We start from the raw sequence: 27,353 nt of genomic DNA, 5'->3' as shown, positions 1-27,353 counted from the left end.
TTATGAACATGATCCCACACATAGTCGTAATGTTTAAATGCCCACGATAAGAACATTTCCCATACTTATAAATGCTTTCCGTTATCCTGTATTGAGCTCTGATTTGTGAACACATAGATTTGTAAATGGACTCCAGAAAAGAACCCGTTCACATCTGGATCCTACCTATATCTTTGATAAGAGTTTCCTGTTGACGCAAGGAGAGGAAGGAATGGGATTGACCTTGGAAGTCTTTGTGCAAGAAGCCTCCCCCACATCCTCCATGGGCACCATCCTTGGCATTTGCTGCTTACTCATATTGTCTCCCAGATCAGTGTTGGGGAATTGGCAATTGATCTACTCGGAGGCTTTTCGGGATAGAGTTCTGGGAGCTCCATTGGCATTTTGTAATCTACTCCCCAAGTACCACTTTCATAAAGCAGTGAATGTAACAGTTTATTTTAACAGGGCAAGACGCCACAGATACTGGTCTGGCAAAATACTTTACTCAAAACATCAACTTTATTAATCTGTCCACACAGGCTGCCAGACCCACTGAATATTTCCAACACTTTGTTTCCACTTTGGATTTCCAGTCACCGCAATATTTTGCTTTTCTTAGTCTGTTTTCAGGATGTTCGTTGAAAGAGAAATACCATGAAAACCACCGGCTAAGTCATGTTACACCTTGTATAAAGTCTTCGATAGACCACATTGATACCTGTTTTACTGAAAGGATACAGAGGCACGAGAAAATGTGGAAACCATTTCTTATATTGGTACCAGAACCAGGCTAGTTTTTTTTTGGTATCCGGTAAATGGTGAAAGTCTATTCTATATCTAAGCATTACAGAATGGTATAGGATAATCAAATATTTGAAAAAGGAAACAAATAATCAAATAAATTATTTATGTAGTTAAAATGACTTATTGAAAACTTAGCATGTGTGCAGCATGTGGGTACTTCTGGATGCCAGGGCGATCCAGGGCAAAGATAACTATTTGTATATATTTACAGCTGGAATAGCTTCAGCTCAGCATTTGAGTTGCAGGCTGAACGACAGACACTGACACATCAGGAAGGGGACATTGACCTGCATAGAGGAGGTCCCACCCCTTAGAATTGGGTCTTCTGTTTTGATCAGCGATCAGGGAAAGGAGGATTTGTTAGAGTGAGACAGGTAAAGCGTCTCAGAGGGGAGCAGTGCAGGAGTCTTAACTTTTGCAATTGTCCACCAGGTTCTGAGGTTCTTTATTTGTTTGGATGAGAGAAGGCTGCAGGTGGATACTATAACATGGCACCATGGTAGGGGAGGCTATTCGCATAGGAGGGAATAAAAAGGACTGTAGTCTTAATAGGATGTGATACAATGAAGGGGAGAGACAATTCTGTGCAGACATCAGCGTGAGTTCAGAAGATTCAGAGGTGGACAAAAATGTTCAGGAGAGGGAGGATCCATATGTTGTGGTCTCTGAGTACCAGTGACTTATGCAGGACAAAGAAGGAGGTTCTGCTTGGACAGAATGAGAAACTAGGACCAAATTGAGCAGCTGAACCTCTAGATTATTCCTGGATCCAAATACCAATTGGTTGGGAAAAAAAAAGATAAATAAAATAATCACGTGGCTCAGTGACTGGTATGGGAGAAGTGGGTTGCAGTTTGTGGATGAATGAAACCAGTGTTGAGGAAAGTGGGGTTCTGCATTATTGAGACAAACCTAGTTGTGCTAGGACCAGCATTTTAGCAAACTGTATAACTAAGGGACATAAAATAGGCTTTAAACTAAACAGTGAGAGCAAGGGATCGAGCTTATAGGTCCATGTAATAAATCTAGGGGTAGAGTCAAAGTAGGAAGGTAAAATAGTCACATTGAAAATTAGAGAAATATTAGAATGGTAGGAAGGAACAGAGAGTATACCTAAGAATACACAAAATGACCCTCAGATTTATTACTATTTCTGGCTACTTTAGATGCTTTTTTTAAGAATTCATAACTTCCTTTGTGAGACTACATGACATCCTGAATACGGTGTGGAGGTTTAGTCTCTTTAGTTTTGGAAAGATGTAAATGACATTGGAGTGGAAGTGTATAATGAGAAAAAGTTGGATAGACAGTTTATTTCCAGAGTTCTGAACAGTCTTGACAAGGGAGACGTGGATTGGATTGTTTTCTGTTGTGGGTGAGTTCAAAATTAGGGGCCATTGTTAAACAAGTGAAGTTATCTTTTTAGGATAGAGGCAAGGAGCTTTTTTTTAAACCTGTGTGACTTCTGGACTCTGCCTCAGAACTTGGAAAAGGTGCTGGTCATTGAATATTCTTCAGGCAGAGTTAGATTGAGTTTTGTTAGGCAAGAGAATGGAGGATTATTGCATTTGAAGGAGAATGTTGAATTTGAACCAAAAAATGGATCTGCCATGGCTTTATTAAATGATGGCGCAGCCTCAAGGGGTTGAATGGCCAGCTGCTCCAAATTTGTGTGTTTGTATGAACGGTTATAATGCACTGAAAGGATTGAACAGATTGAAACTGAGACTAGCTTTAAATTCAATTTTAGCTGATGAATTTGAATTCACATTTCCAGAGCCTGGACCACTGGATTACATGTCCAGTGACATTACCATTATGCTACCATATCCCCGAACTTACGGCATCTATTAATTACATATCATTTGGTTCAAAGAGCTCGGAAGAAATACAGGAAGGAACACGAGTTGGCCATTGAACCTCATCTGCATTTTAATTTTGCTCACCTATCTCCTATTAAGATCCACACGGTGGCTCAGTGGTTAGCACTAATGCCTCACAGTGCCAGAGACCTCGGATCGATCAATTCCACCCTCGGGCAACTGTCTGTGTGGAGTTTACACATTCTTGCTGTCTGGGTTTTCTTTGGGTGCGCTGGTTTCCTCCCACAGTCCATGAGAAATGCAGGGATAGGGTGGGGTCTTGGTGGGATGCTGTTTGGAGGGGCACTGTGGACTCGATGAGTCGAATAGCCTGCTTCCACCACTCTAGGGAATCTATGAGTCAGATATGTTCTGTTCACTTCAGCATCTTAAACTAACTCTGAGGCTTGAAGATTTGACTGCTGAATAACAACAATGCCCTGAGGCAGATGGAATCCCTACTGAAATTTGGCACAAATACACTCGAGATGGGAGACAGCTTTGATTGATTGCAGTAACTGTGGAGGAATCTCCACACTGACTAACATTGGGAAGATCATTGGAAAGAACCTCCCTAGGAACATCTTTCAGGACCATTGCGCAGCTTCCTCCCATTGAAGCGTGCCACAAACATGAGGGGCACTGCACTGCCAATTTAAAAGACGTGGAAGGAACAGCACCGACTGCTGTTCACAGCCTCTATTATCACCCTGATGAGAGCCTTTGACTGTGACGGCATCTCCTCCTCACACAGCTGCAGAAAGTTTCGCCTTTTCCCGAGAGGTTCACTCTAAGGTCATTGTAGATTACAGCCTTAGCAAAAATGGTTAATTAATTAAATTTCCTTAGGCCCTCTAAACACTTAAACCCCTCCAACTGAACATCTCCCATTAATATGGCTATATCTCTGCAAATTCCATCTGCATGCTTTACCAATAATTGGGATTAAATACATGCAATATTCTATTCTCACCACTTGGTGTGCTCTTTTTCATATGCTCAATTCTGAAGCTGAAGCTAATGATAATTTATAGCAGGCCTCCGAGAATTGGATACAAATTAAATTTGGGTCCCGGCAGCACTGTTTTGGATGTAAACTACACCCATGTTGGAAAACTTAACTGTCCAGGGAAAGGGAGATTAGTCCCCTTGGAACTTTTCTCCAAAAGTCAACACCTAGGGAGAGCAAATTGTCAAAGAGAAAACAACTACTAAATTAACTAAGTCTTTTACTATCTTCACTGAAGTGGAAACAATCTGTATACAATTAGCAAAGAAGTGTTTCCTGTTGCATCATCTATTCATAAAACAAATATTTGGTTTCTTGTGATGGTGTCTTTCTGTTTTATTCTTGGAGTTATGCTTTGAGGTCTCTCCTTGCTAGTTTCTTCATAGTAAATGCTCTGTCCTTTTAATTAACTATTGACTATTTTATTGCATAGAAACTCAATGGTTACAGCAGAGGTGGTGGCCATTCAGCTTTCAACAGTAATTCAGCTCGAACCCATGCCCATTACTCTGCACACAATCCTATTATAGATTTTTTGAATGAAGCCATGATTGTGTTTCATTTGCATACTCTTACATCCTGCATATTCTAGATCCTAGTCGCTCACTGCATTAAAAGGCTTTTCATGTCACCCATCACTTTAAATTGGTCCTGTCTGGTTCTTGACCCTCTGACATAAGAAACATCTTTTCCCTCATCTATTTTATTGAAATCTCTTAGGAAATCCACACTTAATTTCCTGAAAGCATTCTCTGACCAGACAGACAGACACAAGCTTCCTGTTTCCAATTATAAGATGGCATAGAGTAACAGAGATGTAAAGCATGGAAACAGACCCTTTGGTCCAACTCGTCCATGCTGACCAGATATCCTAAATAAATCTAGCCCCATTTGCCTATATCCCTGAAAAGAGGGAGAATAGCTATTTGGATACAAAACTGGCTCGAAGGTAGAAGACAGAGGGTGGCTGTGGAGGGTTGTTTTTCAGACCGGAGGCTTGTGACCAGTGGAGTGCCGCAAGGATCGGTGCTGGGTCCAATACTTTTCACCATTAATATAAATGATTTGGATATGAACATAGAAGGTATAGTTAGTAAGTTTGCAGATGACACCAAAATTGGAGGTGTAGACAGGGAAGAAAGATACCTCATATTAGTGGGATCTTGATCAGATGGGCCAATGGGCTGAGGAGTGGCAGATGGAGTTTAATTTCAATAAATGCGAGGTGCTGCAATTTGGGAAAGCAAATCTTAGCAGAACTTATACACTTAATGGTAAGGTCCTAGGGAGTGTTGCTGAACAATGAGACCTTGGAGTGCAGGTTCATAGCTCCTAGAAAGTGGAGTCACAGGTAGACAGGATCGTGAAGGTGGCGTATGGTATGCTTTCCTTTATTGGTCAGAGTATTGAGTACAGGAGTTGGTACATTTTGCAGCTGTACAGGACATTGGTCACTTTTGGGATATTGCATGCAGTTCTGGTCTTCCAATCGGAAGGATGTTGTGAAACTTGAAAGGGTTCAGAAAAGATTTACAAGGATGTTGTCAGGGTTGGAGGATTTGAGCTACAGGGAGAGGCTGAATAGCTGGGGCTGTTTTCCCTGGAATGACGAAGGCTGAAGGGTGACCTTAGAGGTTAGTGAGTTTTGAGAAGATTTGTAGCTCAGGTTGAAGTTCTGAATGTAGGTTTGCTCATTTTCAGTGAGCCTCTGGATGAAGCACTGCTGATGTTTCCTGCTTTCTATTTATATGTTTGGGTATCTTTGGGGTGATGTCATTTCCTGTTCTTTTTCTCATGGGGTGGGTAAATGGGGTAAATACAGAAGCAATCATTCCCAATATCCATAAATGAAGCTGCATCAGAACATTATTTCAATGAGCCACCACACACTGCAGCACAGAGGAACTACGCAGAGCAGAGGAAAATCACCTATACCGTGTATTAGCAAAGAATAGGTACCCAATGAACACAGTCTGCTGATTTTTCAGTAACAAACCCAAACAAGCAGACAAAACGCATCCAGAAACCCTAGCCACTGTCCTCCAAGTCAAAGACATCTCAGAAATGACTACTCAGACCCCTTAGCATCATAGTAGCCCACAAACCCACCAACACACTAAAACAGCAACTAATGAACTTGAAATACCTTATACAGACAACAAGCAAAACTAAAGTCATTGATAAAATACTGTGGAAGAACTGTTACAAACACTACATTGGACAAATAGGCAGAAAACTAGCCACCAAGATACATGAACATCAACTAGCCACAAATGACATGACCCTCTCTCACTAGTTTCCTTACATTTGGATAAGGAAGGATACCACTTTGACTGGGACAACACATCCATCCTAGGACAAGCCAAACTGAGGCACGCATGAGAATTCAGAGAAGCATAGCATTCCAACCGGAACTCGATCAACAAACACATTGACTTGGACCCCATTTACCACCGCCTGAGAAAAAGAACAGGAAATGACATCACCATAGGAAATGATATCAACCCAAACCTATAAATAGAAAGCAGGAAACATCAGCAGTGCTTCGTCCGGAGGCTCACTGAAGATGTTACCTAGCATGGTGATGAAACGTCTGAAAATGAACCTTTGAGCTCAGTGAGCAAACATACATCCAGAACCTTATAAGAGGTTTATAAAATCATGAGGGGCATGGATAGGATAAATAGATAAAGTCTTTTCCCTGGGGTGGGGACGTCCAGAACTAGAGAGCACAGATTTAGGGTGAGGGGAAAGATATAAAAGGGACGTAAGGGGCAACTTTTTCACGCAGAGGATGTTGCATGTATGGCATGAGCTGCCGGAGGAAGTGGTGGCGGCTGGTACAATTGCAACATTTCAAAGGCATCCGGATGTGTATATGAATAGGAAGGGTTTGGAGGGACATGGGCCAAGTGCTGGCAAATGGGACTAGATTAAGTTGGGATATTTGGTTGGCGTGGAGGAGTTGGACTGAAGGGTCTGTTTCCGTATTGTACATATCAATGACTGTATTCATATACTCATCCAGATGTCTTTTAAATGTAACTGTACCACCCACATGACTTCCTCCGTTCCATATATGCATCAACCCTATGCCCCATAGTTGTTTCTTAGGACTCTTAAATCTTTCCCCTCCCACTTAAACCTATGCCCTCTAGATTTGGACCAGAGTGGCACAGTATTCCAAAAATGGCCTTCCCAATAGCTGCAACTAACCAATAAAGCATACCAAACGCCTTCTTCACTATTCTATCTATAAGTGACTCCATTTTCACAGAATTATGAACCTGCACTCCAATACTGTGTGCAATTCTGGTTTTCCTCCTATCAGGAGGATGTTGTCAGGTTTGGAGCTATAGAGAGGCTGAATGGGCTTCAGAGGCTGAGGGGTGACCTTATAGAGGTTTATAAAATCATGAGGGGCATGGATAGGATAAATAGACAAGGTCTTTTCTTTGGGTGAGGGGAGACCAAAACGAGAGGGCATAGGTTTATGGTGAGGGAATAATTTAAAAGGGAGCCAACGGGTAACCTTTTCACGCAGAGGGTGGTGTGTGTGGAATGAGCTGGCAGAGGAAGTGATCGAGGCTGGTACAATTACAATATTTAAAAGGCATCTGGATGGGTATATGAATAGGAAGGGTTTAGAGGGATATGGGCCAAGTGCTGGCAATAGGGACTAGATTAGTTTAGGATATATAGTCACTTTAGAAGAGTTAGACCAAAGGGTCTGTTTCCATGCTGTACATCTATGACCCATTTATTCCAACTCTTATTTGTCTGCCAATCAGTTTATATATATTTAATTGTATTTGTTTGGAGTATTGCTGGAAGCAACATCTGTACTCCTCCCAGCAATTCACAAGAATATCAGTTTGAGGTGGAAAGAAAATCAACATCTATTTTGTATGAGATTAGTTGTCAAGTGGACTTTGATTGGAAAATGCTCCAGTCAATGCCTCTACTAATGGTAATGATGATTGACAATTAATTGTCAACCTTTGCTTAAATGAGCAACAAGGCAGATTGACACCAATTGGTGGAAGCATTACCCTGAGAAATAAACCAGCAAATGGCTGCAACCTATTTGTTGAATTGAAACAGGCATCACAGCAAGCCCAAAGTAGTGTTAAAATTCTTCCCACATCCAGGATTATCCAGAAATTGTCATCCATTTGCAGAATCACATCTAACTTTGGACAGTGCATGATGGGTACAGCCATTTGGCCTTTAGTCCAAAACGTTGATTTTCCTGCTCCTCAGATGCTGCCTGACCTGCTGCGCTTTTCCAGTACCACACACTAGACAGTCAAGACTTCAGCTGTTCAGAAACAAGACTAGTTACTGTACCAACAGGGCATTTTTTGAGGTGTTGAGGCATGTTGAATTTCAGGTTTTACCATCTTCCCACAAAAACAAATTAGATCAGGATAAGTGAAAGCAAATTCTGGTTAAGTTGCAAATGCAAAACAGGTGGCAGCTATATTTGCTGCTGCTGACAATAACTTTCTTGGGCCTCAAATTAGTTTCTCTAGCCTCACACTCTGCTGAACCCCTGATCATTTGCTCTTTGATTGGAACATAGGGCTGCAGAGCAGGAGGTTCTTTAAAGCCTACTCCATTTGGCTAATCTGGTAGTTTTTAAGGTGACAACATAGTTGAGGCTAACTCTGCCTGGAATAAGTTGAATGAACAAGCCTTCACTGTTTTCTGGGGAAAAGAATCCCATAGGTTAATAACCTTTAAAGAAAAATAATTCTCATCAGTCTGAAAAAGTATACTGCTTATGTTTAAAATGTATCCCCTAGTTCTAGTAAGTCACTTCTCTTTTTCCAAATTCCAATGGGTAAGGTCCAGCCTGCTCACCTTTTCTTCACAAAATATGCTAATGAATTGAGTGAACCTTCTCTGAACTGCATCTAACTCTCAAATAAAATATGTACACCCAAGTTACCCTGAGTACTTCAGATCATAAATCAATCTTGGACTCTTCTGAACCTGTAGTATTCCATCTCTTCTATAACTTGCAATTCTGTAAAGCTTTGATATCACTCTTCTTGCATTGATTGTTTGATGGTTCTACTATTTCAGAAACAATCAGTGGAACCTTCTGACAAGAAGTTAAACTGAAAAATGCCACTTTTACCAAAGTAGGTGTGTGCTGATTGCCCTCAAAGTCATGCCTCAATATCTTTCTAACTTCTACCAGAAATCAAAAGCAACTGGCAATAGTTGGCTTAACAGTGTCACATGGAATTGAATCTTAAATGGTATGAAGGTACAAGGTAATATATTTTGGCAGGACTTAAGTCAAGGGAGCATATGGAAAACTTCCTTTATTAGTCAAGGCATTGAAGACAAAAGGTGGTTATGATGGCAGTTGGGCCACAGCTGGAAAACCAGATCGTAGTTTTAAGGTGAGAAGCAGGAAGTTTGAGGGGATTTGATAAATGCTTAATGACTGACGCAGATACAATGGGCCAAAGGTCCTCTTTCCACGCTGTAAAAGTTCTTTGCTAATGAATTACACTGGTACAATGCCTGCTTCTCACATCAGAACTTACCCCATCTTGTGTGTAACCTATGCTCTATCCCATTATCAAAAGGCACACAAGCAGGAACTGCGACTTCAATACAACATGGCTAGTGTTTACACAACCATCAACACTCCCCCAAAAGCACACTACAAACTAATTACTTGAAAGCATTGCAGTTTAGGAATTCACATGTTGCATGTGCCCACACATCCTGACAAGCAAAAGACCATATAACCCATTTTACTGACTTATGACACAAGGTAAACCACTATGGCAAGCTGATTGATCTGATCACAAACTATATTTTCAGAACACCTTGAATGTAATGGAGTATAATTAAGGCAATTTAGAACAGGATTATGACAGACACAAGATTAGGTCAAATGATCAAAAGCTTGATCAGACAACTAAATTGTAAGAAGCATCTGAAAGGAGGAAAGTGAGTCAATCATGGAGGAACAAAAATAGAAACTGCTGGAAAAGCTCAGTAGGTCTGGCAGCAGCTGTGGAGAGAAATCAGAGTTAACCTTTTGACCAGAAACATTAACTCTGATTCTCCTCCACAGAAGCTTTTCCAGCAGTGTCTGTTTTTGTTTCTGATTTACAGTATCTGCAGTTCTTTTGGCTTTTACTGAATCAGGGAGGGAAAGGGAGTGGATTTCAGAGCTTAACAGCTCTGGTCAAGAAAGGCACAGCCACCAATAGTGGAGCAATTACAGTTGGGAGTATCTGAGTGACCATAATCAGAGAAGTGCTGATAAACTTAGGAGGGTTCAGGTGCTGGAAATTAAAGAGACAGCAGGAAGGGCAAGCTCAAAGAGGCATTTGAAAGTAAGGATACATTGTCTATCCAGGAAACAATGTAAACCAGTGAGCACAGGAACTTGTTGCAAGACAAAGGCAGCAGTCTATCAAATGTCCAAGTTCAGGATGGGTAGAATGTGGAACACAAGCTAGCAGAATGTTGGAACAGTGGAATCTAGAAGTAATTAGGGTAGGTGCATGCAAAGTGTTACACAAAAATGTTTGTAACGTGTGCAGGATTAAATAATTATCCCTAGCCACCAATATGATAATCCAAACAAATGGAAAAAGATAGAGGCACAAAAAATCAGTTTCAGAAACCCAGGTATGAATTTATTTTTTTTACATTTCAAACTATGTACATTTGCTTCAGTTCTCAATTGTTCTCCCCCCACTCCCCCGACATCCCCTTCATATTCACAAAAGAACGCAAAGGTTTGAAAGACTTGTGAAAAGGCAGTATTCACAGGGCTCCCTAATCTCTGGTTTTGGGGCGGGGGGGATTTTTTTTAAAAAGCAGGGAGAAGTTTAAAGTTTACTGCGTAGTGGGCCTTCCAATGAACAAAAAAAGTACAAGTTATCATACAGCAGAGATGTAAGCAAAATATCTACAAAGCTCAAAGACTATGCACAACATTTTTTTTAAAAAAGTACATTATACACCTGCACCCTCACTCTTCCACCCCCCCCCCCAGTATTCATTACAGATAATCGTTGGTAAAATTAAAATCAACCACAGGCCTGTGCAAATAAGTCAAACTTCTATTCACATCCCCCCACCCCCCTCCCCAAAACAAACACACAAAAATAAGTCCTTCATCTGCCAGATTCCTGGATGTACTCCAGAAAGTATAATGTGGCATGGCGCAAAAACTAGACAGTTTAAAATATACACTTCCACACTCTTGAAGAGTGCAGAATTAAGTTAGCTTATGTAACAAGTGGTGCTTCATATCTGATCGAGTAACAGCCTTGGATGAGCTTTCGGTTCATCAGTCCCACGATCATTGTCCTATTCAGAAATAGTTGAACACAACGGAGTACAAAATGAATCAGCATTTCTTTTTTAAAAAAGCAGCATAGCTGAGCCCAGATCAATGCACGACCTCCATGGCCAGGGTTTTTGGTGGGGCCAGTAGTCAGTGCAGCACCCCAAATAGTGACCCGTGCAGCAGTTGATGGGTTTTGTCCTGTGCTCATCTTTCCAGAAATCTCAAGGGCTTTCCACTCGTCGTGATGTCAGTGCTGCCACCAAGCCTGCAGCAATGCTGGGGGCCTGTGAAGTTTCCATAAAGCCACATTGTTACCTCATCAGGGTAACTTCAGTACAAATAGCTCATTTGACTTAAGAACAGTGAACAAAGCAATTATACACTCCTTTGCATCCACATCTGGGCTGTTTCTGAAGAAAAGACCTAGAGTTGGACAGCGATTGGCTAAAGTACTGGTAGATGTGGATTGGTCATGGTTGGTGGAAAGGTATAAATTAAGAGCGTTGTACATCAACATTTCAATGTACAAGTGACAATCAACCAGCCTAATGACAACACTGAATTCTCCAATTCATTAGACTAGGGTCACCAATTCTACCAAGCCAGGTGATTTATACTATTTTTAAAAAAAATGTTGTCAAGGAGAGGGCAATAATATATAACACCATCAGTGGATTGGAAGTCATGCAGTGACTCTCGTTTGAAGACCTCTCCTAAGAGAGAAATATTGTGCGTTATTCCCAAATTTGCAGAACTCCATCCCTCACCTTGGGAAAAGACAAGTGAATCCAAGGACTCATCCTTATTTATAGCAGAGAGATGGGTGGAGTGGTTGGGTGGGGGTGGGGTCAAGAAACAGAGGAATAGTTGAGGGCACACTCTGATAGTGCCACCTTTAACAATCTTGCTGTGGCAATACTGGATTCATGGGCATTGTGTATAAGTGGGGAGATGAGGGGGAGGTGCAGGTAAGTGCGACACTTCCCTTACCCCAGTATAGGTTCAGCTCAAACAAGCTGCACAAGCAAAGGACCAGTGTTAAAACCTTGCCTGTGTGCTTGCACCCTGTGAATGGATTATGCTCAAGGCAGTGCCAACTTGGCAATAAGAGATGGCTAAAAATAAAATCGCACTGTTCAAAACATTCAAGGGCAAGTCCACTTTATCGCACCACTTCCAATCAATTAAAGCTGCAGTACCTTCCTTATGTTTCAGCAAGATTTATCACTTTAAAAAAATCTGTATTTTGTCTAAGGGTTAACTTACAAAGTTCAGTTGCTTGCATAAAGGTAGTTTTTTTTTCTTTTTATTAAAAAGGCTTCCAACACAATCTAAAACAAAATAATCACATAACATAAGCAGTAACCCCCAAATCAGGCTAAATGCATTTCAGAAATTCCCACCCAGAGAAGGGAAGTTACAGCTGCAACAAGTCTATCGCTCTGCCTTCTGATCTCAGCTACTGTTGGCATCCACTAACAGGAACAGCACTGAGCTGCACTGTAGGTGAATCGAGAGATGAGGGCATGGGGAGAAGCACAATGAGCGGTCGGCATTCTTGTTAAGGCAATGGAGAGATGGCGCCTGTACAACCAACAGCGGCACTCTGGTAAATGATGTGACTGACAGTTCTTGGTCCCCAAGGTTCTCGTGCACAGTATCCTGAGCGGACACGAAACCTTTCCACCTCCTTCATGTACAGTAGGCTGGCCCATTCCTATTTTAAACAGTGGGAGGTTTATGTAAATCCTTCCTGAAGGAGACGGATTTGGGATGGGGAAGAGAAGTTGCATTCACGAATTTCAAGGCAGCAGTATACAGAGATGCACTCACTGAATTGGGAGGAAAAGTACACTTGAGGTTTATCATAGGTAATACTGAACTGGTCTTTACAGTTACACTCAATGGTATTGTAACCGCAGAAGAGTTGTGCTCAACTACTGGCAACACCCCTTTCCATTTTCCTCATGTCCTGCAACGTCTGTGTCTCTTGTGGGGATTCAGTTTAAAAAAATCAACTGCCCTACAGGTACAAAGGTCAAAGGCTTATTCAACCTGGCCTTTGCACAGAGACAGGCTACAAGACCAGAGGCAACTGGTTGTTTTATCTGATTACCACATGCATGTTCAAACCAGCAGTTGCCAGGCAGCTATAAGTAGCAGATAGACCTACCTAGGTGAAACCACCTCCTTACAATGCTTCAGGTCCAGTTTAGCCAAGTCAAGGGGCACAGACTGTGACCTGGGATAGTCCATTACGGGTGGCTCACTGAGTTAAATGGTGCACTTTCCTAGCTAAGCAGAGGAAACAGCAGGTGGGAGGGAAAGGTATTTACTAGCACTTTTAACACACTTCTTAGGCAAAGAGAAGCAGTGATCGCCTTTACCTCGTCCAACCACGCATTGATAAAACACAGGTGGGGTCCCAATCTTCCAATAGAGCATCATGTTATGAAAAAAACCGCACAGGTCCGCCTTGCCAGATGCTATTTTTGAATGACCATGTTTCTCAAAAGCTGTAAGACAAGGTGTGGTTCACGGCGAGAAAGGAACTTGTGGGGGAAAGAAAAAGCATCATTTTAAATTGGAGCCACTCTGTTGGAGATAAAAACTAAAGCAGCAAACTCTCTACAGAGATGCACCCTATTATAACCAATTCTGGATCAACATCTATGGGGAACAGAAGTTTGGAAGGGAAAAAACCTACCAGTAGGTCAAATAAAATGACCTCTCCCTTTTAAAGAAATACACGCAAAGTCTGAAATGGTCCCATATCAACACTGGCGATGAGCATACTGCTGTTGCAGTGCTGTCAGGTCAATTCTTCTTTGGAGTGGGGGATGGTAGCGGCAAGGCGGATCCTAGGTTTGCTGCTGTCTTGTCACCTCCCAAAGAACGCTGAGCAGAGCATATGCTGTTGCCATTTCCAACCCTTTCCTCTTGTCCATTCATTCTAGCACCCGCTTCTGGGTCTGCCTTGGCAGGATTGGTCATCATTGCTTTCATCTTGCTGCAGGGGGTAGGATTCCTAAATTAACCGAAGCATGGCTGGGGCAGTGAGTCGAGGCATGCCATGTTTGGGTGGGGGGCTGCAATAGCTGCTTGTTTTAAGAAACAAAACCAACCAAAAAAGCTGTCAACGCAGCAGTCCACTTGAACCACCCTGTCCAAGTACTTATTTATTATTTTTTTTACATTCCTTGTATAGAGCACCACGAAAACGCTGAAAGTCCACACTCGCGCAGTGCTGTCTAGTTAAGTCCAATGTAGCTTGGTGCTGTGTGTGCAACCAAAGTAAAACTCAGAAAGTGGCCTCCTGACGCTTGGGTTTCCCTATCTCCCTCTCTCTGCCCCTCCTTTTATTTTAGGTAGGGACCCAAACTCGCAATCACATTGTCCAAATTATAGCACGCCAAAAGTTCCAGTTCTGGATTCAGTCTCTAAGTGCATTTCTTCAGGCTCCACATCCTTTCAAAAAAACATTTAAAAAAAAAACAGTAACAGTGTTTTGCAGATATATTTCCAAAAAAAGGAACTTTTTAAATTCAAGAAAATCTCCAGTTTCAGTCTATGTACAACGTCTAATAAAGTGCATGGTTATTAAGGTGCTTCATCCAATGAAGAACAGAAGTACCCAGAGGATTCACCAAAAAAATTAAGTGAATTTCACACTTCTTGCCAGCAGAGGGAGCGGAGATCCTGGATCCATCACTGTGACCACCTGCCATGAAGCATGTTCCAGGTACGGTCGAGTAGGAGTCAAAGGCAGCTTTTAGGAATATTTTTTGTTTTTAAACCTTGTTTAAAAGTCATCCAATGTCTCTATTTCTCCCATGTTCAGTCGCTCCGACGATGCGTTCACAGAAAAGCCTGTGTAAAGAAAGATAGCATGGGAATTAATTTAAACTCAACTCATCTCCCCTGCTCTATTTTAATGGACACAATTTCAGTGCTAGATTTATGCTTAATCATGGTGTTTAATTAATAAAGCACAGAAGAGTATGCTAATGCAATGGTTATGCTCATGGAATCCAAAGGTCTGAATTGATAACACAAGGATGATGGGAGTTCAACTTTCAATGTGAAAGTGCAAGGAGTTGAATTTAAAATCTCTGGAAAACAGAAACAAAGCTGGCAGTGGAAGTCACCGTGAAGCTGTCAACACTGTCAAAAATACAGATTTTCCAGGTCCTTTAAGATTGCTCAATAAGGCTTAGCCTTGTCTGCAGCACCCATGCCAAAATATTCAGCACTCAACAAATTTCCATACAGAAAAGCGACAGCACCTTCACCTCGTACACTGCAGTGGCTCAAGAAGGAGCATCATTGTCACAGGCCAACAAATGCTCACATTGCAAGAATGTAAGATTTCTCAATAGGACTACAAGGAATCATCAGGGCCAAGGCAGGTTCAGTTCTCCAGTGATTCATTCAAACTTTCCCCTCCCTTGTCCAATGTATGCCAGTGTCAGTATAACTACCCCTTGGATGAGCTCAGTTAGCTTCACATTGTATAAATCCAAGAGATATACTAGCCAAATGCATCAACAGAAGTGAAGTCGTCCATTTGACCCATCAAATTTATCCTGCATCTCCATGGAATAATCCAGTCAGTTCCATTCCCCTACTCTACCCCGCATCCATGCGTTTATTTATTTCAAGTGTCTATCTAATTTCCTTCTGAAATCATTATCTCCACTTCCAACACCCCTGTGCGTAGAGGGTTCCAAGTCATCAGCATTCAATGCCGTAAAGTATTCTTTGTATCCCTTAGCAAAATCTTAAATGTGGGCTTCCAGTCCTTACATCATTAGGAATGGAAACAGCTTTCCCTTTACTGCCTTATCTAAAAGATGTCATAATTATGTACTCATCGATCAAATCTCTAGTCAATTTTTTTTGCTTCTTTGGAAACAGCTCTGATTTCTCAGACCAACCTTGTAACTAACATCTCTCATTCCCAGAAAATCTCCTCCGCACCTTTCCCAGGGACCTTGCCTTCTTCCTAAAGTGTGGTACTTTGTAATAATATTAAGTATTTTGATAGTCAAAGAGAGCAGGTCAAAAAGCCAATCAATTCCATGCACAGAAGAGACTCAAGTATCATGGTTCCTCAAAATCCATTGCTTTTACCTGACCTTCTTCATGGAGTGCTGTCTTTTCTGCATTCCATGATGCCATTTCATCCAACAGATAAGCTAAGTAGCCAAAAGACCTTCTTATTTGGTTTGTGAACTGAAGGTACAATTGAAGAGTGAAGGAACACACTGGATCAGAGCAAGACTTCTTACTTTATCTCAGAAGTCATGTGATACTTTATTCCAGGGATTGCAGGAGCTCTCCATATTGGATTCAGCATGTCATATTCAAACTGTGGCGGCACCACTGACAGGAACCAGTTTCTAACACTACAGAATGCAAACAGAAGCTAGGTTTTCCGTACAGAATGGAAATTGCGGGAAATGCTTATTCCCTTCTCATTCATGAACTGCTCCATTTGGTGTTGTCTGGTAACTCCATCAAGACGTGAATATGGAGAAATGAAGTGGATCAATAGGGAATTATTCAACTGATGAGGAAGGCAGCATCATCGTTGAGCTCCATACTGTCATCACTTTCCAGGAGCAGTCACTGCTTGTAGTCAGCAGGAATTGCAACCAATTCTTCCTAGTCTTTGCTGCCCTCTTGATTGCTCCCCTTGCTGACAGGAGACAGCTCAGCAGAGGCAAGGAATTGAATCCGAGGCAGTCTGTTCTACTGTGAGTGAAGATTTCTTCATGCAAGAAGCACGCTCAAAATGCAGCTCTACAATTACTCTCAAAACAATCAGGAGTGTGGGCGGAATGAGACAGGCTGGATTTTGCAAAAAAGCAAAAGCACCCAGAAAAAAATAGCACATCTACTTGCATCGAGATATTTCTATGGGTGGGGGTGGTGGGAAACAAGAGTTAAAATGAAGTCTCCTGTTAGAAATAAGTCCTAAATGAGCAGGACTGGAAATGACGAGATCAGCAATTTTAGAGCAGGAAGCAAGAATTCAGTCCCCAGATCTACATCCCTTCTAGGCTTTAAATAAAAAAAATCTTTTCATGTAATGTGGTCACTAGTTTTATTCTTCCATCCCCCATTGCTCTTGAACTCAGTGACTCACTCAGCAATTTCCAGAGAGCAGTTAAGGGTCAACCACATTACTGTAGGTCAGTATTCACATCTGGGCCACAACAGGCAAGGAGAATTTTCCTTCCCCAGAAGGACACTGGGGAACCTGATGGGTTTTGAACGCTTTTAATTCCAGCTATTTTACTGAATTCACCTTCCACCATCTGCTACGACAGGATTCAAGCTTCCATCCCCCAAACTTTAGCCTGGGGTCCTGGATTAAGAGACCACCATTTCCCTCTTGCAAATAGTGGCAATGCAATCAGAATGGACAGTGACTCTTACCCAGGATACTAGGATCAGCCCGCACCATCTTTTGCTTCTTTTTCTTTTTCCCAGCTTGAGAGCTCTCGTAAGACGACTGCTGTGCACTGTTGTGATTACCCTGGAAGAGTGACTGTAGGCTGTTTGAACCGATTCCCCAGATGGAGTCCTGGCACAAGAGAAGCCATCACACAATTAGTTTGTCACAATCCTTTTAAGGAGCAACTGTAATCAGTTGTGTGGGCAGTAGGGTTGCATTCAGTGCCCCTTGACTTGTGGGGGCAAGATTTGCTAATGAGGACAGGAAGCACACGCAGTCTCTGCTTCAACTCCTGAGCCCTCGTGGAAGTCTACATGCTGCCTCCACAGGCAACTGAGGCTGGGCACAAGTGTCCCTATTACTTGGATAAGGCCATAAGGCCACCAGCATGTGTGGAAATTGAACCCTTCATGAGCTGGCATCTTCAGCAAAGAGCAAGCTAAGGGAAAAGCAGGACAGAACCAGTGACCAAATCGCAAAGTCAGGACCCGCCAATATCGCTCCACACAAAGCAACATTAAGTCACACCTGGCTCCCTTTTCATACCCCTCTCCCCAACTCATCCCAATCCAACTTTGGAAAGTTACAGAATTATTTCCGTTAGGTAAGTCATGAGGCAAATATTGCGGTGGTCAGGTGGCCGATGTGTGCAGTACTCAACTGGGAGCATCAGTGGATGCTGCTTATGTGGGAACTATTCCACACATGCTCTTATCGCTAAAACAGATAGCAGGTTTGGAGCCATTTTGATTATATGGCACAACAATGGATGATGAGGGGGAGTGACAGCCTTCAAAGGTTAGCCTATTCATGACTCACTCTAAGCATGAAAAGTCACATTATCGACACTGCTGTTGGCTGCACATCACAGCCTGAGAAACTGCTGCAGGCCGTGGCAACTGGGAAATCTGACATGGCGGCCAAGTTTAGGATGTTTGGCACCAAACTCTAGGCTCAGACTATTTGCTGTATCTCAACAATGCATCGTTTAAGCTGTTCAATGGGTCATTTGCCCTCATTCAACATCAATTTGATAGTAAAACTCTTTGAGGCAACAAAAATCACCTACTGAAATTGACAGCAGCTCTTCTGGCCAGCCACGACAATCCCAGCTAACGCTGAAATTTATAGAGTTCAATTATTTTTCCTCCTTTATCACATCCATTTCCACACACCAACCTTCCCCAGTCTTTGCTGGCTTCCACTGATTCCTTGCAGCACAATGCTTCCAACTTCAACTTCTGCATCCCGCCAGTTCTTAATCCAATCCAGGTCACAGGCTGATTCCTGCCCACCTCCTTTTCTTCATGCCAATGTCAGAGTTCCATTCTGTCAGACTACACTCTTTGAAACTGAGTCCCAAAATAACACCGTCACCTACATCCCTTTCCTCCAACCTTACAATCTTTCTAAGGTCTGCCCTCTTCACATCTACTCTTCCTCAAGGTGATATGGTGAGATTCACGCTGTGTTTGCTTCATCTGATTATGGCAATTTATTTAATATAATTGTTTTAAAAAAAAAGACAGTTCTTTTCTATAGTCAATTTCCAAAATACATGCTTTAAACTGAACTGTTCTATAATCCAAAATACACATGAATAAAGTAAGTATACCAAGTTAGAATGGTCATGCAAAACATTACTTGTGACTAAGTATTTAGCATTCCTCCTTGGGTTGGGTGGCCTGATATACTATCCTTTGAACAAGTAACAGCTTTCACCAGACTCAAGAGCCATTAAACATCACCAAAACACAATCCTTCACTTGGTCTGCTGTCTATGGCAGCAACGAGATAGGCTGGAAAAAAAAAGTTCCATGCTAACCTGTAACCTGTCAGGCTGCAGAGCGAGGTTCCCAGTGAGGCTTAAAAGTTCCTTTGTTAACTAGGAAAGAAAGGGAAAACACCATAAATCCTCAGGGAATTCGATCCAAACACATTGTCCGCTGCACATTACTGTGGCACATGATTCAGTGATAGGACATATCCCCCCCAAAGATCAGGAAACCCATGAGGCAAGGATAAAAAGGCAGGGAGGGAGGGAGATATTTTCCCAGAATTTGCCCTCACAACCCAAGTGCTCAGAAGATAAAGTGCTTATTCAGGATGAGGCTAGTTACTAACTGATGTTTGCTGATATACAACTGCTTTCCATATACAACTATACATAACCAACATGGAGACCTTAATCAGTAACTATTGACCCAACTGCATGGAACCCCCACATTATGTTTAGTCATAGGTTTGAAGAATGTTACTTGCACTGAAGACAATTCAAACTTACTCAGTTCCCCCATCACCGCCATGAGTTTCCCCTCTATTCCATAAACTGTCCCATAACCAAGAGGCAGATAAAAATCGAACACTAGCAACTGCCAAAAGAGAGTACGATGACACAGTGGGCGTGTGAGATAAGGTCACAGATCTTGTCACACCCTGTATAGACTTCATTCTCCAAATAGTGTACATCCTGTAGACATCGCATCACATTGATGCAAGACTTGGCCTCCTACCTCACACTGCCTGTCCCCAGTGCTCACACCAGTTTGCTTTAATTAAATAAAGCAGAGAGCTATAAACTTAGAGATTAGGATAAGACTGTTATCTTTAAAGATAAGCAGCCCATCTACATTGATACGCTGCAACAACTCAACACTCCTTCAAAAACTGGGGTCTCAACCACTGAGAAAAACAAAGATAGCAAGTGTCTGGGTATAAAATCTTCTCCAAATTAGAGGGAAGATAGTAGAGTAGTGTGGTAATAGTAATGTCAATGAACTATTCAAAGACCCAAACTAATGCTTCACAGACACGGGTTCAAATCCCAGCACAGTAGCTGGCAGAATTTAAAATCAATTAATATACCTGAATCTGAAATCTGGTGTCACTGACACCATTCCTTAGACTATTGGTGGCTGACGTAGAAAACAATTTGTTTCATTGGAAGGAAATCTGCTGCCCTTACCAGATATGGCTTATGTGTTTCCAGCCTCTGACATGGCAGAACAAGCCATTCAGTTCAAAGGCAATTAGGGACAGACAACAAATATTGGTCTTGCCAGCGATGTCTATATCTGATCAAAGAATATAAAAGAAAACTTCTTGCTGCTCCTTTCAATACTACAGGGCCAAAATGCTGGACGTCCTGACCTACCTGCCATGATAGCAGGAACTGCAGTGATTCAAAGCATGCGCGTGTATGTGTATGGGTGGAATGAATGCCAGTAGTTAGCCTTGCCCATAATTTTAAGAATAAATTTTTGTTTCAGCAAGTACAAGGACTCAAAAACGTAACCCTTCCAAAAAAAATATTTCTGGCCTTTGATTGAGGGCAGTCACCACTCGCTTGGCCAGGGTGGGGTGGTGCTGGTTTCCTTTCTGCTTTTATCCATGTTATGCAGGGTTGCCACAATGCTCATTTTGGAAGCAGGTTTTATAGCCAGTTTGGTCCTCCTTGCGGCTAACCTTTTCCATTTAATCCTGGGCTGGGATCCACTGCACAGTTGACCAGGAAACTTTTCTGCTCTTTCCAACAGTCCATTGGCAGAGTGCGAGATTAACAGGCTGACTACCAATGCTTGGCCATGTTACAAATGCACCTTCTGTGGCCATCAGGTCCTGGAGTTGGACACAAACCTGGACTTTCTGGCTTAGAGGCAGGGTGCCACAAGACTTCTACTTTGGGGACGAGTTAGGCATCCCACCATACATTACCCACATGCATCACATGGGGGTGGGGGCTCTCCTTTCTAAATTGGTGCTACTTTGGAAATAGTCTATGATGCAAGACAGTTTCCAAGGCCAAGGACCTACTCAATAGTTTTATTGTGCAATTAATTGCCTGCCTGTTCAATGCTGTCAGCTTTGTTTGATATTTTGCCTAACATTAATCAACCTCTCCTAGCTTTCTAAACAAACAACAAAAAGAAACTAAAGAGCTGTTGGATGGATGATAGATTCAATGCTCTACCCAACTTTACATTGTGGAGTACAAAAAAACCTGGCCCCAAATTTTGGCAACCTAAGCTCAAAATATAAAAAGCTAAGTGCAGGCTCGAGGCTTCATAATATTGTTACTGGCTTTTCCAATCACGTTAGTTGACGTGCAAGTATAATGGAGAATGGTCTTCCTCTGTGCTGTAATAATTAAGATTCTTTGAAGCTGGGCTATTCTCCCACAATGTGCAGAGGATGTTGAACCAAAGAAAAACAGCTACAGAATAAATTACTAGTGAGCGAGCTGGAGAATTTAACCCTAGCCAAAAGTAAAGGCTGAATGGAGAAAACATGAAATAAAAAATAAAATTAAAAGATTGCCGGTTTCTAAAGTGGTTTCAGTTGTTTGAAAAAAGGAACATAACTCCATGTAATGCCAATTCATTAGGTACATATGTAAAAATAAAGATATTGCAGACTTATGGAAGATGTACTCTGTTGAATGGGAAAGCAGAGCCTGTCCTGCATTTGTATCATTCATACTCTACCTGTTGCTGTTGTTGCCTTTGCTGGTTAGCCTTTTGTTTGGCACGACGCTCCAGGAACTGCTTGGCAAACTCTTTGGCCTCCGGGGTGTCACCCAGGTAAGCACGGATGTAATCATGCACCTCATACGGCGAGTCCACTTCTTTAAGGAAGGATACAAACGTGGGGACTGCAATGACAAGGAAGCCCATGAAAACCCTGATGAGGTCAGACTGCTTTCCAAATGAGAAATTCTGTGTGTCCAAACCAAAGATCCACACAAACCAAGTTTACTTCTCTCAGGTCCAACTTAGAAGTTAAATCTTGGCAGTTGTAATTCTGATCTGAGTGAAGGTGGGCTGAAAACCATACAACTGCCCCAATTCTGTGTGGTAAAGTGAAAAATTTAACACTGGCCTGAGTGAAGGCTGTTCTTCTGAAGTTGAGATAAAGCAACATGAACTTTATCACACGTTGTCTAGGATTGCTCAATACAGATGCAAAGTGCCTAAAACACACACCTGGTTGTTGGGATGCTTTGAAAACACAAAACTTCATGACCAAAGAAAAACCCAACCAAACCAGAGAAAAATAAATCAGAATGGGGACATGCTCTCTTACTGACCATCCCTCAGGATGAAGGAATTAAGTGGAATTCCAGATCAAGATTTTTACATTTCTATCAGATGGCAGAGGTGAACAAAGCAAGGTGGAAACTCAAACAGAGGACAGGATGGAATCACTCGGTGCAGAAACAGGCCGCAAGGGTGGCCAATTTAATTGGGGACTCAAAGGTGGCAAATAACAAAAACAGAAAGCGGCACAGCATGCAGTGAATGCATTCACATCCAGTGCTGCCAGTACACTGAATCAGTGAATTGTAAGCAGTGTATGTGCTCTGGGGGTGTGGAGAGGTTGAAGGACAAGGAGTTTACGATAGGTGGCATCACACGGAACAATTTGGCGGCACGTTATCCATTAGCCTCCCCATTATAAGGTGCGAGATCCCTTATAAACACTTGATGAAAACTTCGAAGTAAGGTTCCATTACTAGTGCAATGCAGATGCAGATGCAATGCAGAGTCACACTACTCCGAACAAGCTGCCTCATGCTCTCGATACCAACAGCAGGGAATATTACCTTCCAATACAATCAGACTGACAAAACAAAAATACCTGACTAATCTTTGCAGCAGGATTTCAGAGCACATGATCCCAGGCCCTACTGGACTACATCAAAGGGAGTTATAGACTGAAGAGAAACAGGCACTATTTATACATACCATCAAGATTATTGGCTGTATTAAGGACATGCAGCATTTGCTCACACCACTGAGTGAAACCGTCCTGAGTTTTGTTCATTCCCTGGAACAGCTTCAGTAACTTCTCCTCGTCCTCAGTTTTCTTTTTGCTCGGTCTGGAAGGAATTCCATACGAGTCACTGCAGAAGGGATTTGAAGAAAAAAGGTTTGGCATCATGTATTCAGCAATACAGTAACCAAATAAGTTCAAAATATGAGGCTCTTTCCAAGTGAATTACATAAAACTAAGTTTTGAAACAAGCTATTACAACCTTCAAGTACTTATGTTTGTGGAATTAATCAACGGAGATAAAACATCAAACACACACCAGGCTTGTTCGCTAACAAAAGCAAAATATTGAATACGGCACAAATGCAGGCTATTTCACCTATTGCAGTAGTACGGTTATATTTCAAATCTCTACACTTAGTCCATGACCCTGTCGAGTTCCTAATTTTTGGGTATCTGCTCAACTCCCTTTTACAATCTCATCTGCAATTGAGTTTCCATCATTGAGTTTCAGGCAGAGCATTCCCATTCCTGACATGGTGAAAAAAAAATTACAGCACAGCACCCCCCCACCAACATAAAGTCTCCAAGTCTTTTTCTTTTCCATTCAATGAATTTAAATCCAGGTCCTGTGGAAACTGAGGAATAATGGTTTTTGACCTACACTATTGAAACTGCTCATCTTGAAAATATCCACCCTTCTCCATTTAGATGCAGGGTAGAAGGGTCACTGCTGAAGCTAGAAGGTGGGGTGTTGGATTAGACTGATCACTGGTTCTGCTCAATTTAACAAGCCAGACAGGCGTTACTCAATAAACCGAAGACAGTTTACACAGCACTGCCCTGGTACCCCCCAACATGCCAGGGGGTTGAATTCTGACAGTACCTCGGTGCATATTGGGAATTTGGAATCTTGGACTCCCCCTCCCCTCATTCAACTCCTGCCCCATTATTGGCACTGCAGGTCTACCAGCACCATAGGACTGTAGTTATTCAAGAAGGCTGCTCATCACCACCTTCTCAAAGGCAGTTAGGGCAATGAATGCTGGCCAGGTCAGTGACACGCACGACCCCAAAGACATGAAAGAAAATTTTGATGACGAAATATTGGATGACTCTTGGATGAAGTATGGTCAAAGCCAAGAGTTTTGAAATGGGCAAAGTGCTCTGTATACTGTTTCTCATGAACCAAATGCTAAAACACAACTCACACTGTTCTTTTTAAAATTTTTCGATAACACAAACATCTGCCCAACATCACCACTTATTTAAGCATGATAAAAGTGAGCACTCCAAATGGCTTGGAGAACAGAGACAAACCTGAGCGAGGGGCTACTCCTGCTGTTCTTCAGTCCAGCACTTCTAATCACAGGGCCTGTGCTCTTCACAGCTTCATCACCCCAAAGGCTCATGTTAGAGTTCTTATTTTCATGCATGCTCCACATGCTGTTCATATCAGACCCCCACTGGCCAGGCAATCCCCACACCGATGAGTTGTTCATAGGCATACTGGAATGCTAATGGCAGGCAGACAAAAAAAGACGGTGAAACTAATCAGCAAAGTTAAGGTAAAACAACACTGACATATCCAAGCCACTGTCCATTAGGTTGCAAAACCAAACTAACAGACCAACCCAAAGGGAAATAAACAGGAAATTACTTTGCAGCTGCCCGTCCATTTCAGACAAATTGAGTAGGAATTGGGTGAAGAACAAAGGTCAAACAAGTACAACACAAGGAGCAAGGAAAGAGTGGAGGGCAAGGGCACAACAGCCAAGTTAAGGAGGCAAAATGGTATGTGATAGGAACAGTAGAGACACTGCGGAGTGGAGGGGGAGACAGACAGACAGAGGGGGAACGGGAGATCTGACGAGAAAGGGAAAGGATGAAGGGAGGAGGCTGATGGTAAGGAGAAGACAAGAATATGAATGATGAAGAGGAGGAACAAGATGTGGTAGAAGGGATAAAGAAATAGAGGAGGAAAAGAGGAATGCAAAATATTGACAATACAAGCTGCAGAATTTGAAAGAGAGTTTTCCAAAAATTCTTGCATTTCTATTTTCTCATCCATAAAGTCATAGATTTATAAAGCACGGAAACAGACCCTTCGATCTAACTCGTCCATGCCAATCAAATATCCCAATTTGACCTAGTCCCATATCTCTCACCCCTTCCTATTTATAAATCATCCAGATGCCTTTTAAATGCTGTATTTGTATCAGCCTCCACCACTTCCTCTGGCAGCTCATTCTATACACTTACCAACCTCTGTGGAATAAGTTACCTTTCCTTTTTAAATCTCTCTCTCACCTAAACCAGCCCCCTCTGAAGTCAGACAGCATGGAAACAGACCAGAATTGTATGCAGTATTCCAAAGGTGAGCTCACCAATGTCCTGTACAGTCATATGACACTGACTCCAATACTCTGTTCTGACTAATGAAGACAAACATGCCAAATGCCGCCTTCATCACCCTACCTGCAGCCCCACTTTCAAAGGACTATGCACCTACACCCCTGTTGTTTTGCATGGCAACACTCCCCACGGCCCAACCATTAAGATAGGAGTCCTACCCCGGTTTGCCTTACCAAAATGCAATACGTCAAATTTATCTAAATTAAACTCCTCAGCCCATTGGCCCATTTGATCAAGGTCTCACTGTACTGAGATAATCATCTTCACTGTTCACTACACCACCTACTTTGGTGTCATCTGCAAACTAACCATGCCTCCTATATTCACTTCCAAGAAGGACCCAGCACCGGTACCTATGGCACACTGCTTGCCTCAGGCCTCCAGTCCAAAAAGTAACCCTCTACTACCAGTCTGCCTCCTACCTTCAAGCCAGCTTTGCATCCAGTTGGTTAGCTCCTCCAGATCCTGAGAGATCTAACCTTACTAACCAGTCCACCATATGGAACCTTGTTGAACACTTTGCTGAAGTCAATTTAGAAATTGCCTACCGCAGACTTTAACAATCTTCTTTGCCACCTCTTCACAACCTCAATTAAGTTAGAGAGACACAATTTCTTATGCACAAAGCCATGTTGATTATCTCAAATCAGACTTAGAGTCAGAGAGTCATAGAGATGTACAGCATGGAAACAGAGCCTTCAGTCCAACCTGCCGACCAGATATCCCAACCCAATCTAGTCCCACCTGCCAGCACCCAGCCCACATCCCTCCAAACCCTTCCTATTCATATACCCATCCAAATGCCTCTTAAAATGTTACAATTGTACCAGCCTCCACCACTTCCTCTGGCAGCTCATCTCATACACGTAACACCCTGTGAGAAAAGTTGCCCCATAGGTCTCTTTTATATCTTTCCCCTCTCACCCTCTAGTTCTGGACACTCTGACCCCGGGAAAAGACTTTGCCTAATTACCCTATCCATGCCCCTCAATTTTGTAAACCTCTATAAGGTCACCTCTCAGCCTCAGACGGTCCAGGGAAAAACAGCACCAGCCTGTTCAGCCTCTCCCTATAGCTCAAATCTTCCAACCCTGGCAACATCCTTGTAAATCTTTTCTGAACCCTTTCAAGTTTTACAACCTAGTTTTGATAGGAAGGAGACCAGAATTGCACACAATACTTCAACAGTGGCCTAACCAACGTCCTGTACAGCCGCAACATGACCTCCCAACTGCTGTACTCAATACTCTGACCAATAAAGGAAAGCATACCAAACGCCACCTTCACTATCCTATCTACCTGCGACTCTACCTTCAAGGAGTTATGAACCTGCACTCCAAGTCTCTTTGTTCAGCAACACTCCCTCGGACCTTACCATTAAGTGTACAAGTCCTGCTAAGACTTGCTTTCCCAAAATGCAGCACCGACTTACCTTTCAGAATGCATGCAAATTCCTTTCAACAACTTGCTCACCACTGACGTAAGGCTCACCAGTTTCCTGGCTTTTCCTTGCCACCTTTCTTAAATAATGGCACATTAGCCAACCTCCAGTCTTCTGGCACCTCACCCATGGCTATCAATGATACTAAATATCTCAACAGGGGTCCCAAGAATCTCTTATTCAGCTTCTCAAAAAGTTTGGGAAATGCCCAATCAGGCCCCAGGGATTTATCTACCGTTGCGCTCCTTAAGACCGCCAGCACCTGAAATACA

General features: G+C 42.4%; 1 protein-coding gene across 9 annotated transcripts in view; it reads right to left on the bottom strand.

The window, feature by feature from the left end:
* Positions 1 to 10,791: 10,791 nt before the first annotated feature.
* The window catches only part of LOC122544337 (GRB10-interacting GYF protein 2-like), a 103,511-nt gene continuing 86,949 nt past the window's right edge, over positions 10,792 to 27,353 (bottom strand). For 5 of the 9 annotated variants that reach the window (XM_087982784.1, XM_087982787.1, XM_087982788.1 and 2 more), the window contains 6 exons: positions 24,546 to 24,742; positions 23,198 to 23,355; positions 21,938 to 22,104; positions 19,279 to 19,338; positions 17,435 to 17,582; positions 10,792 to 11,274 (listed from right to left, as the gene is read on the bottom strand). In XM_087982784.1, coding sequence (XP_087838910.1) covers positions 11,195 to 11,274; positions 17,435 to 17,582; positions 19,279 to 19,338; positions 21,938 to 22,104; positions 23,198 to 23,355; positions 24,546 to 24,742 — 810 coding nt within the window. In that variant the 3' untranslated portion in view covers positions 10,792 to 11,194. Of the gene's footprint in view, positions 11,275 to 14,126; positions 14,861 to 17,434; positions 17,583 to 19,278; positions 19,339 to 21,937; positions 22,105 to 23,197; positions 23,356 to 24,545; positions 24,743 to 27,353 lie in introns of those variants that run through there. The other 4 variants (XM_043683521.2, XM_043683524.2, XM_043683526.2 and 1 more) reach the window with 3 other exon arrangements.

Source organism: Chiloscyllium plagiosum, unplaced genomic scaffold (assembly GCF_037043375.1).
Source record: "Chiloscyllium plagiosum isolate Xiang-an unplaced genomic scaffold, Cpla_swu_hap1 HiC_scaffold_44, whole genome shotgun sequence".
NCBI lineage: Eukaryota > Metazoa > Chordata > Chondrichthyes > Orectolobiformes > Hemiscylliidae > Chiloscyllium > Chiloscyllium plagiosum.
The sequence above is the reverse complement of the archived record's forward strand: the minus strand, read 5'-3'. Positions and strand labels throughout refer to the sequence as shown.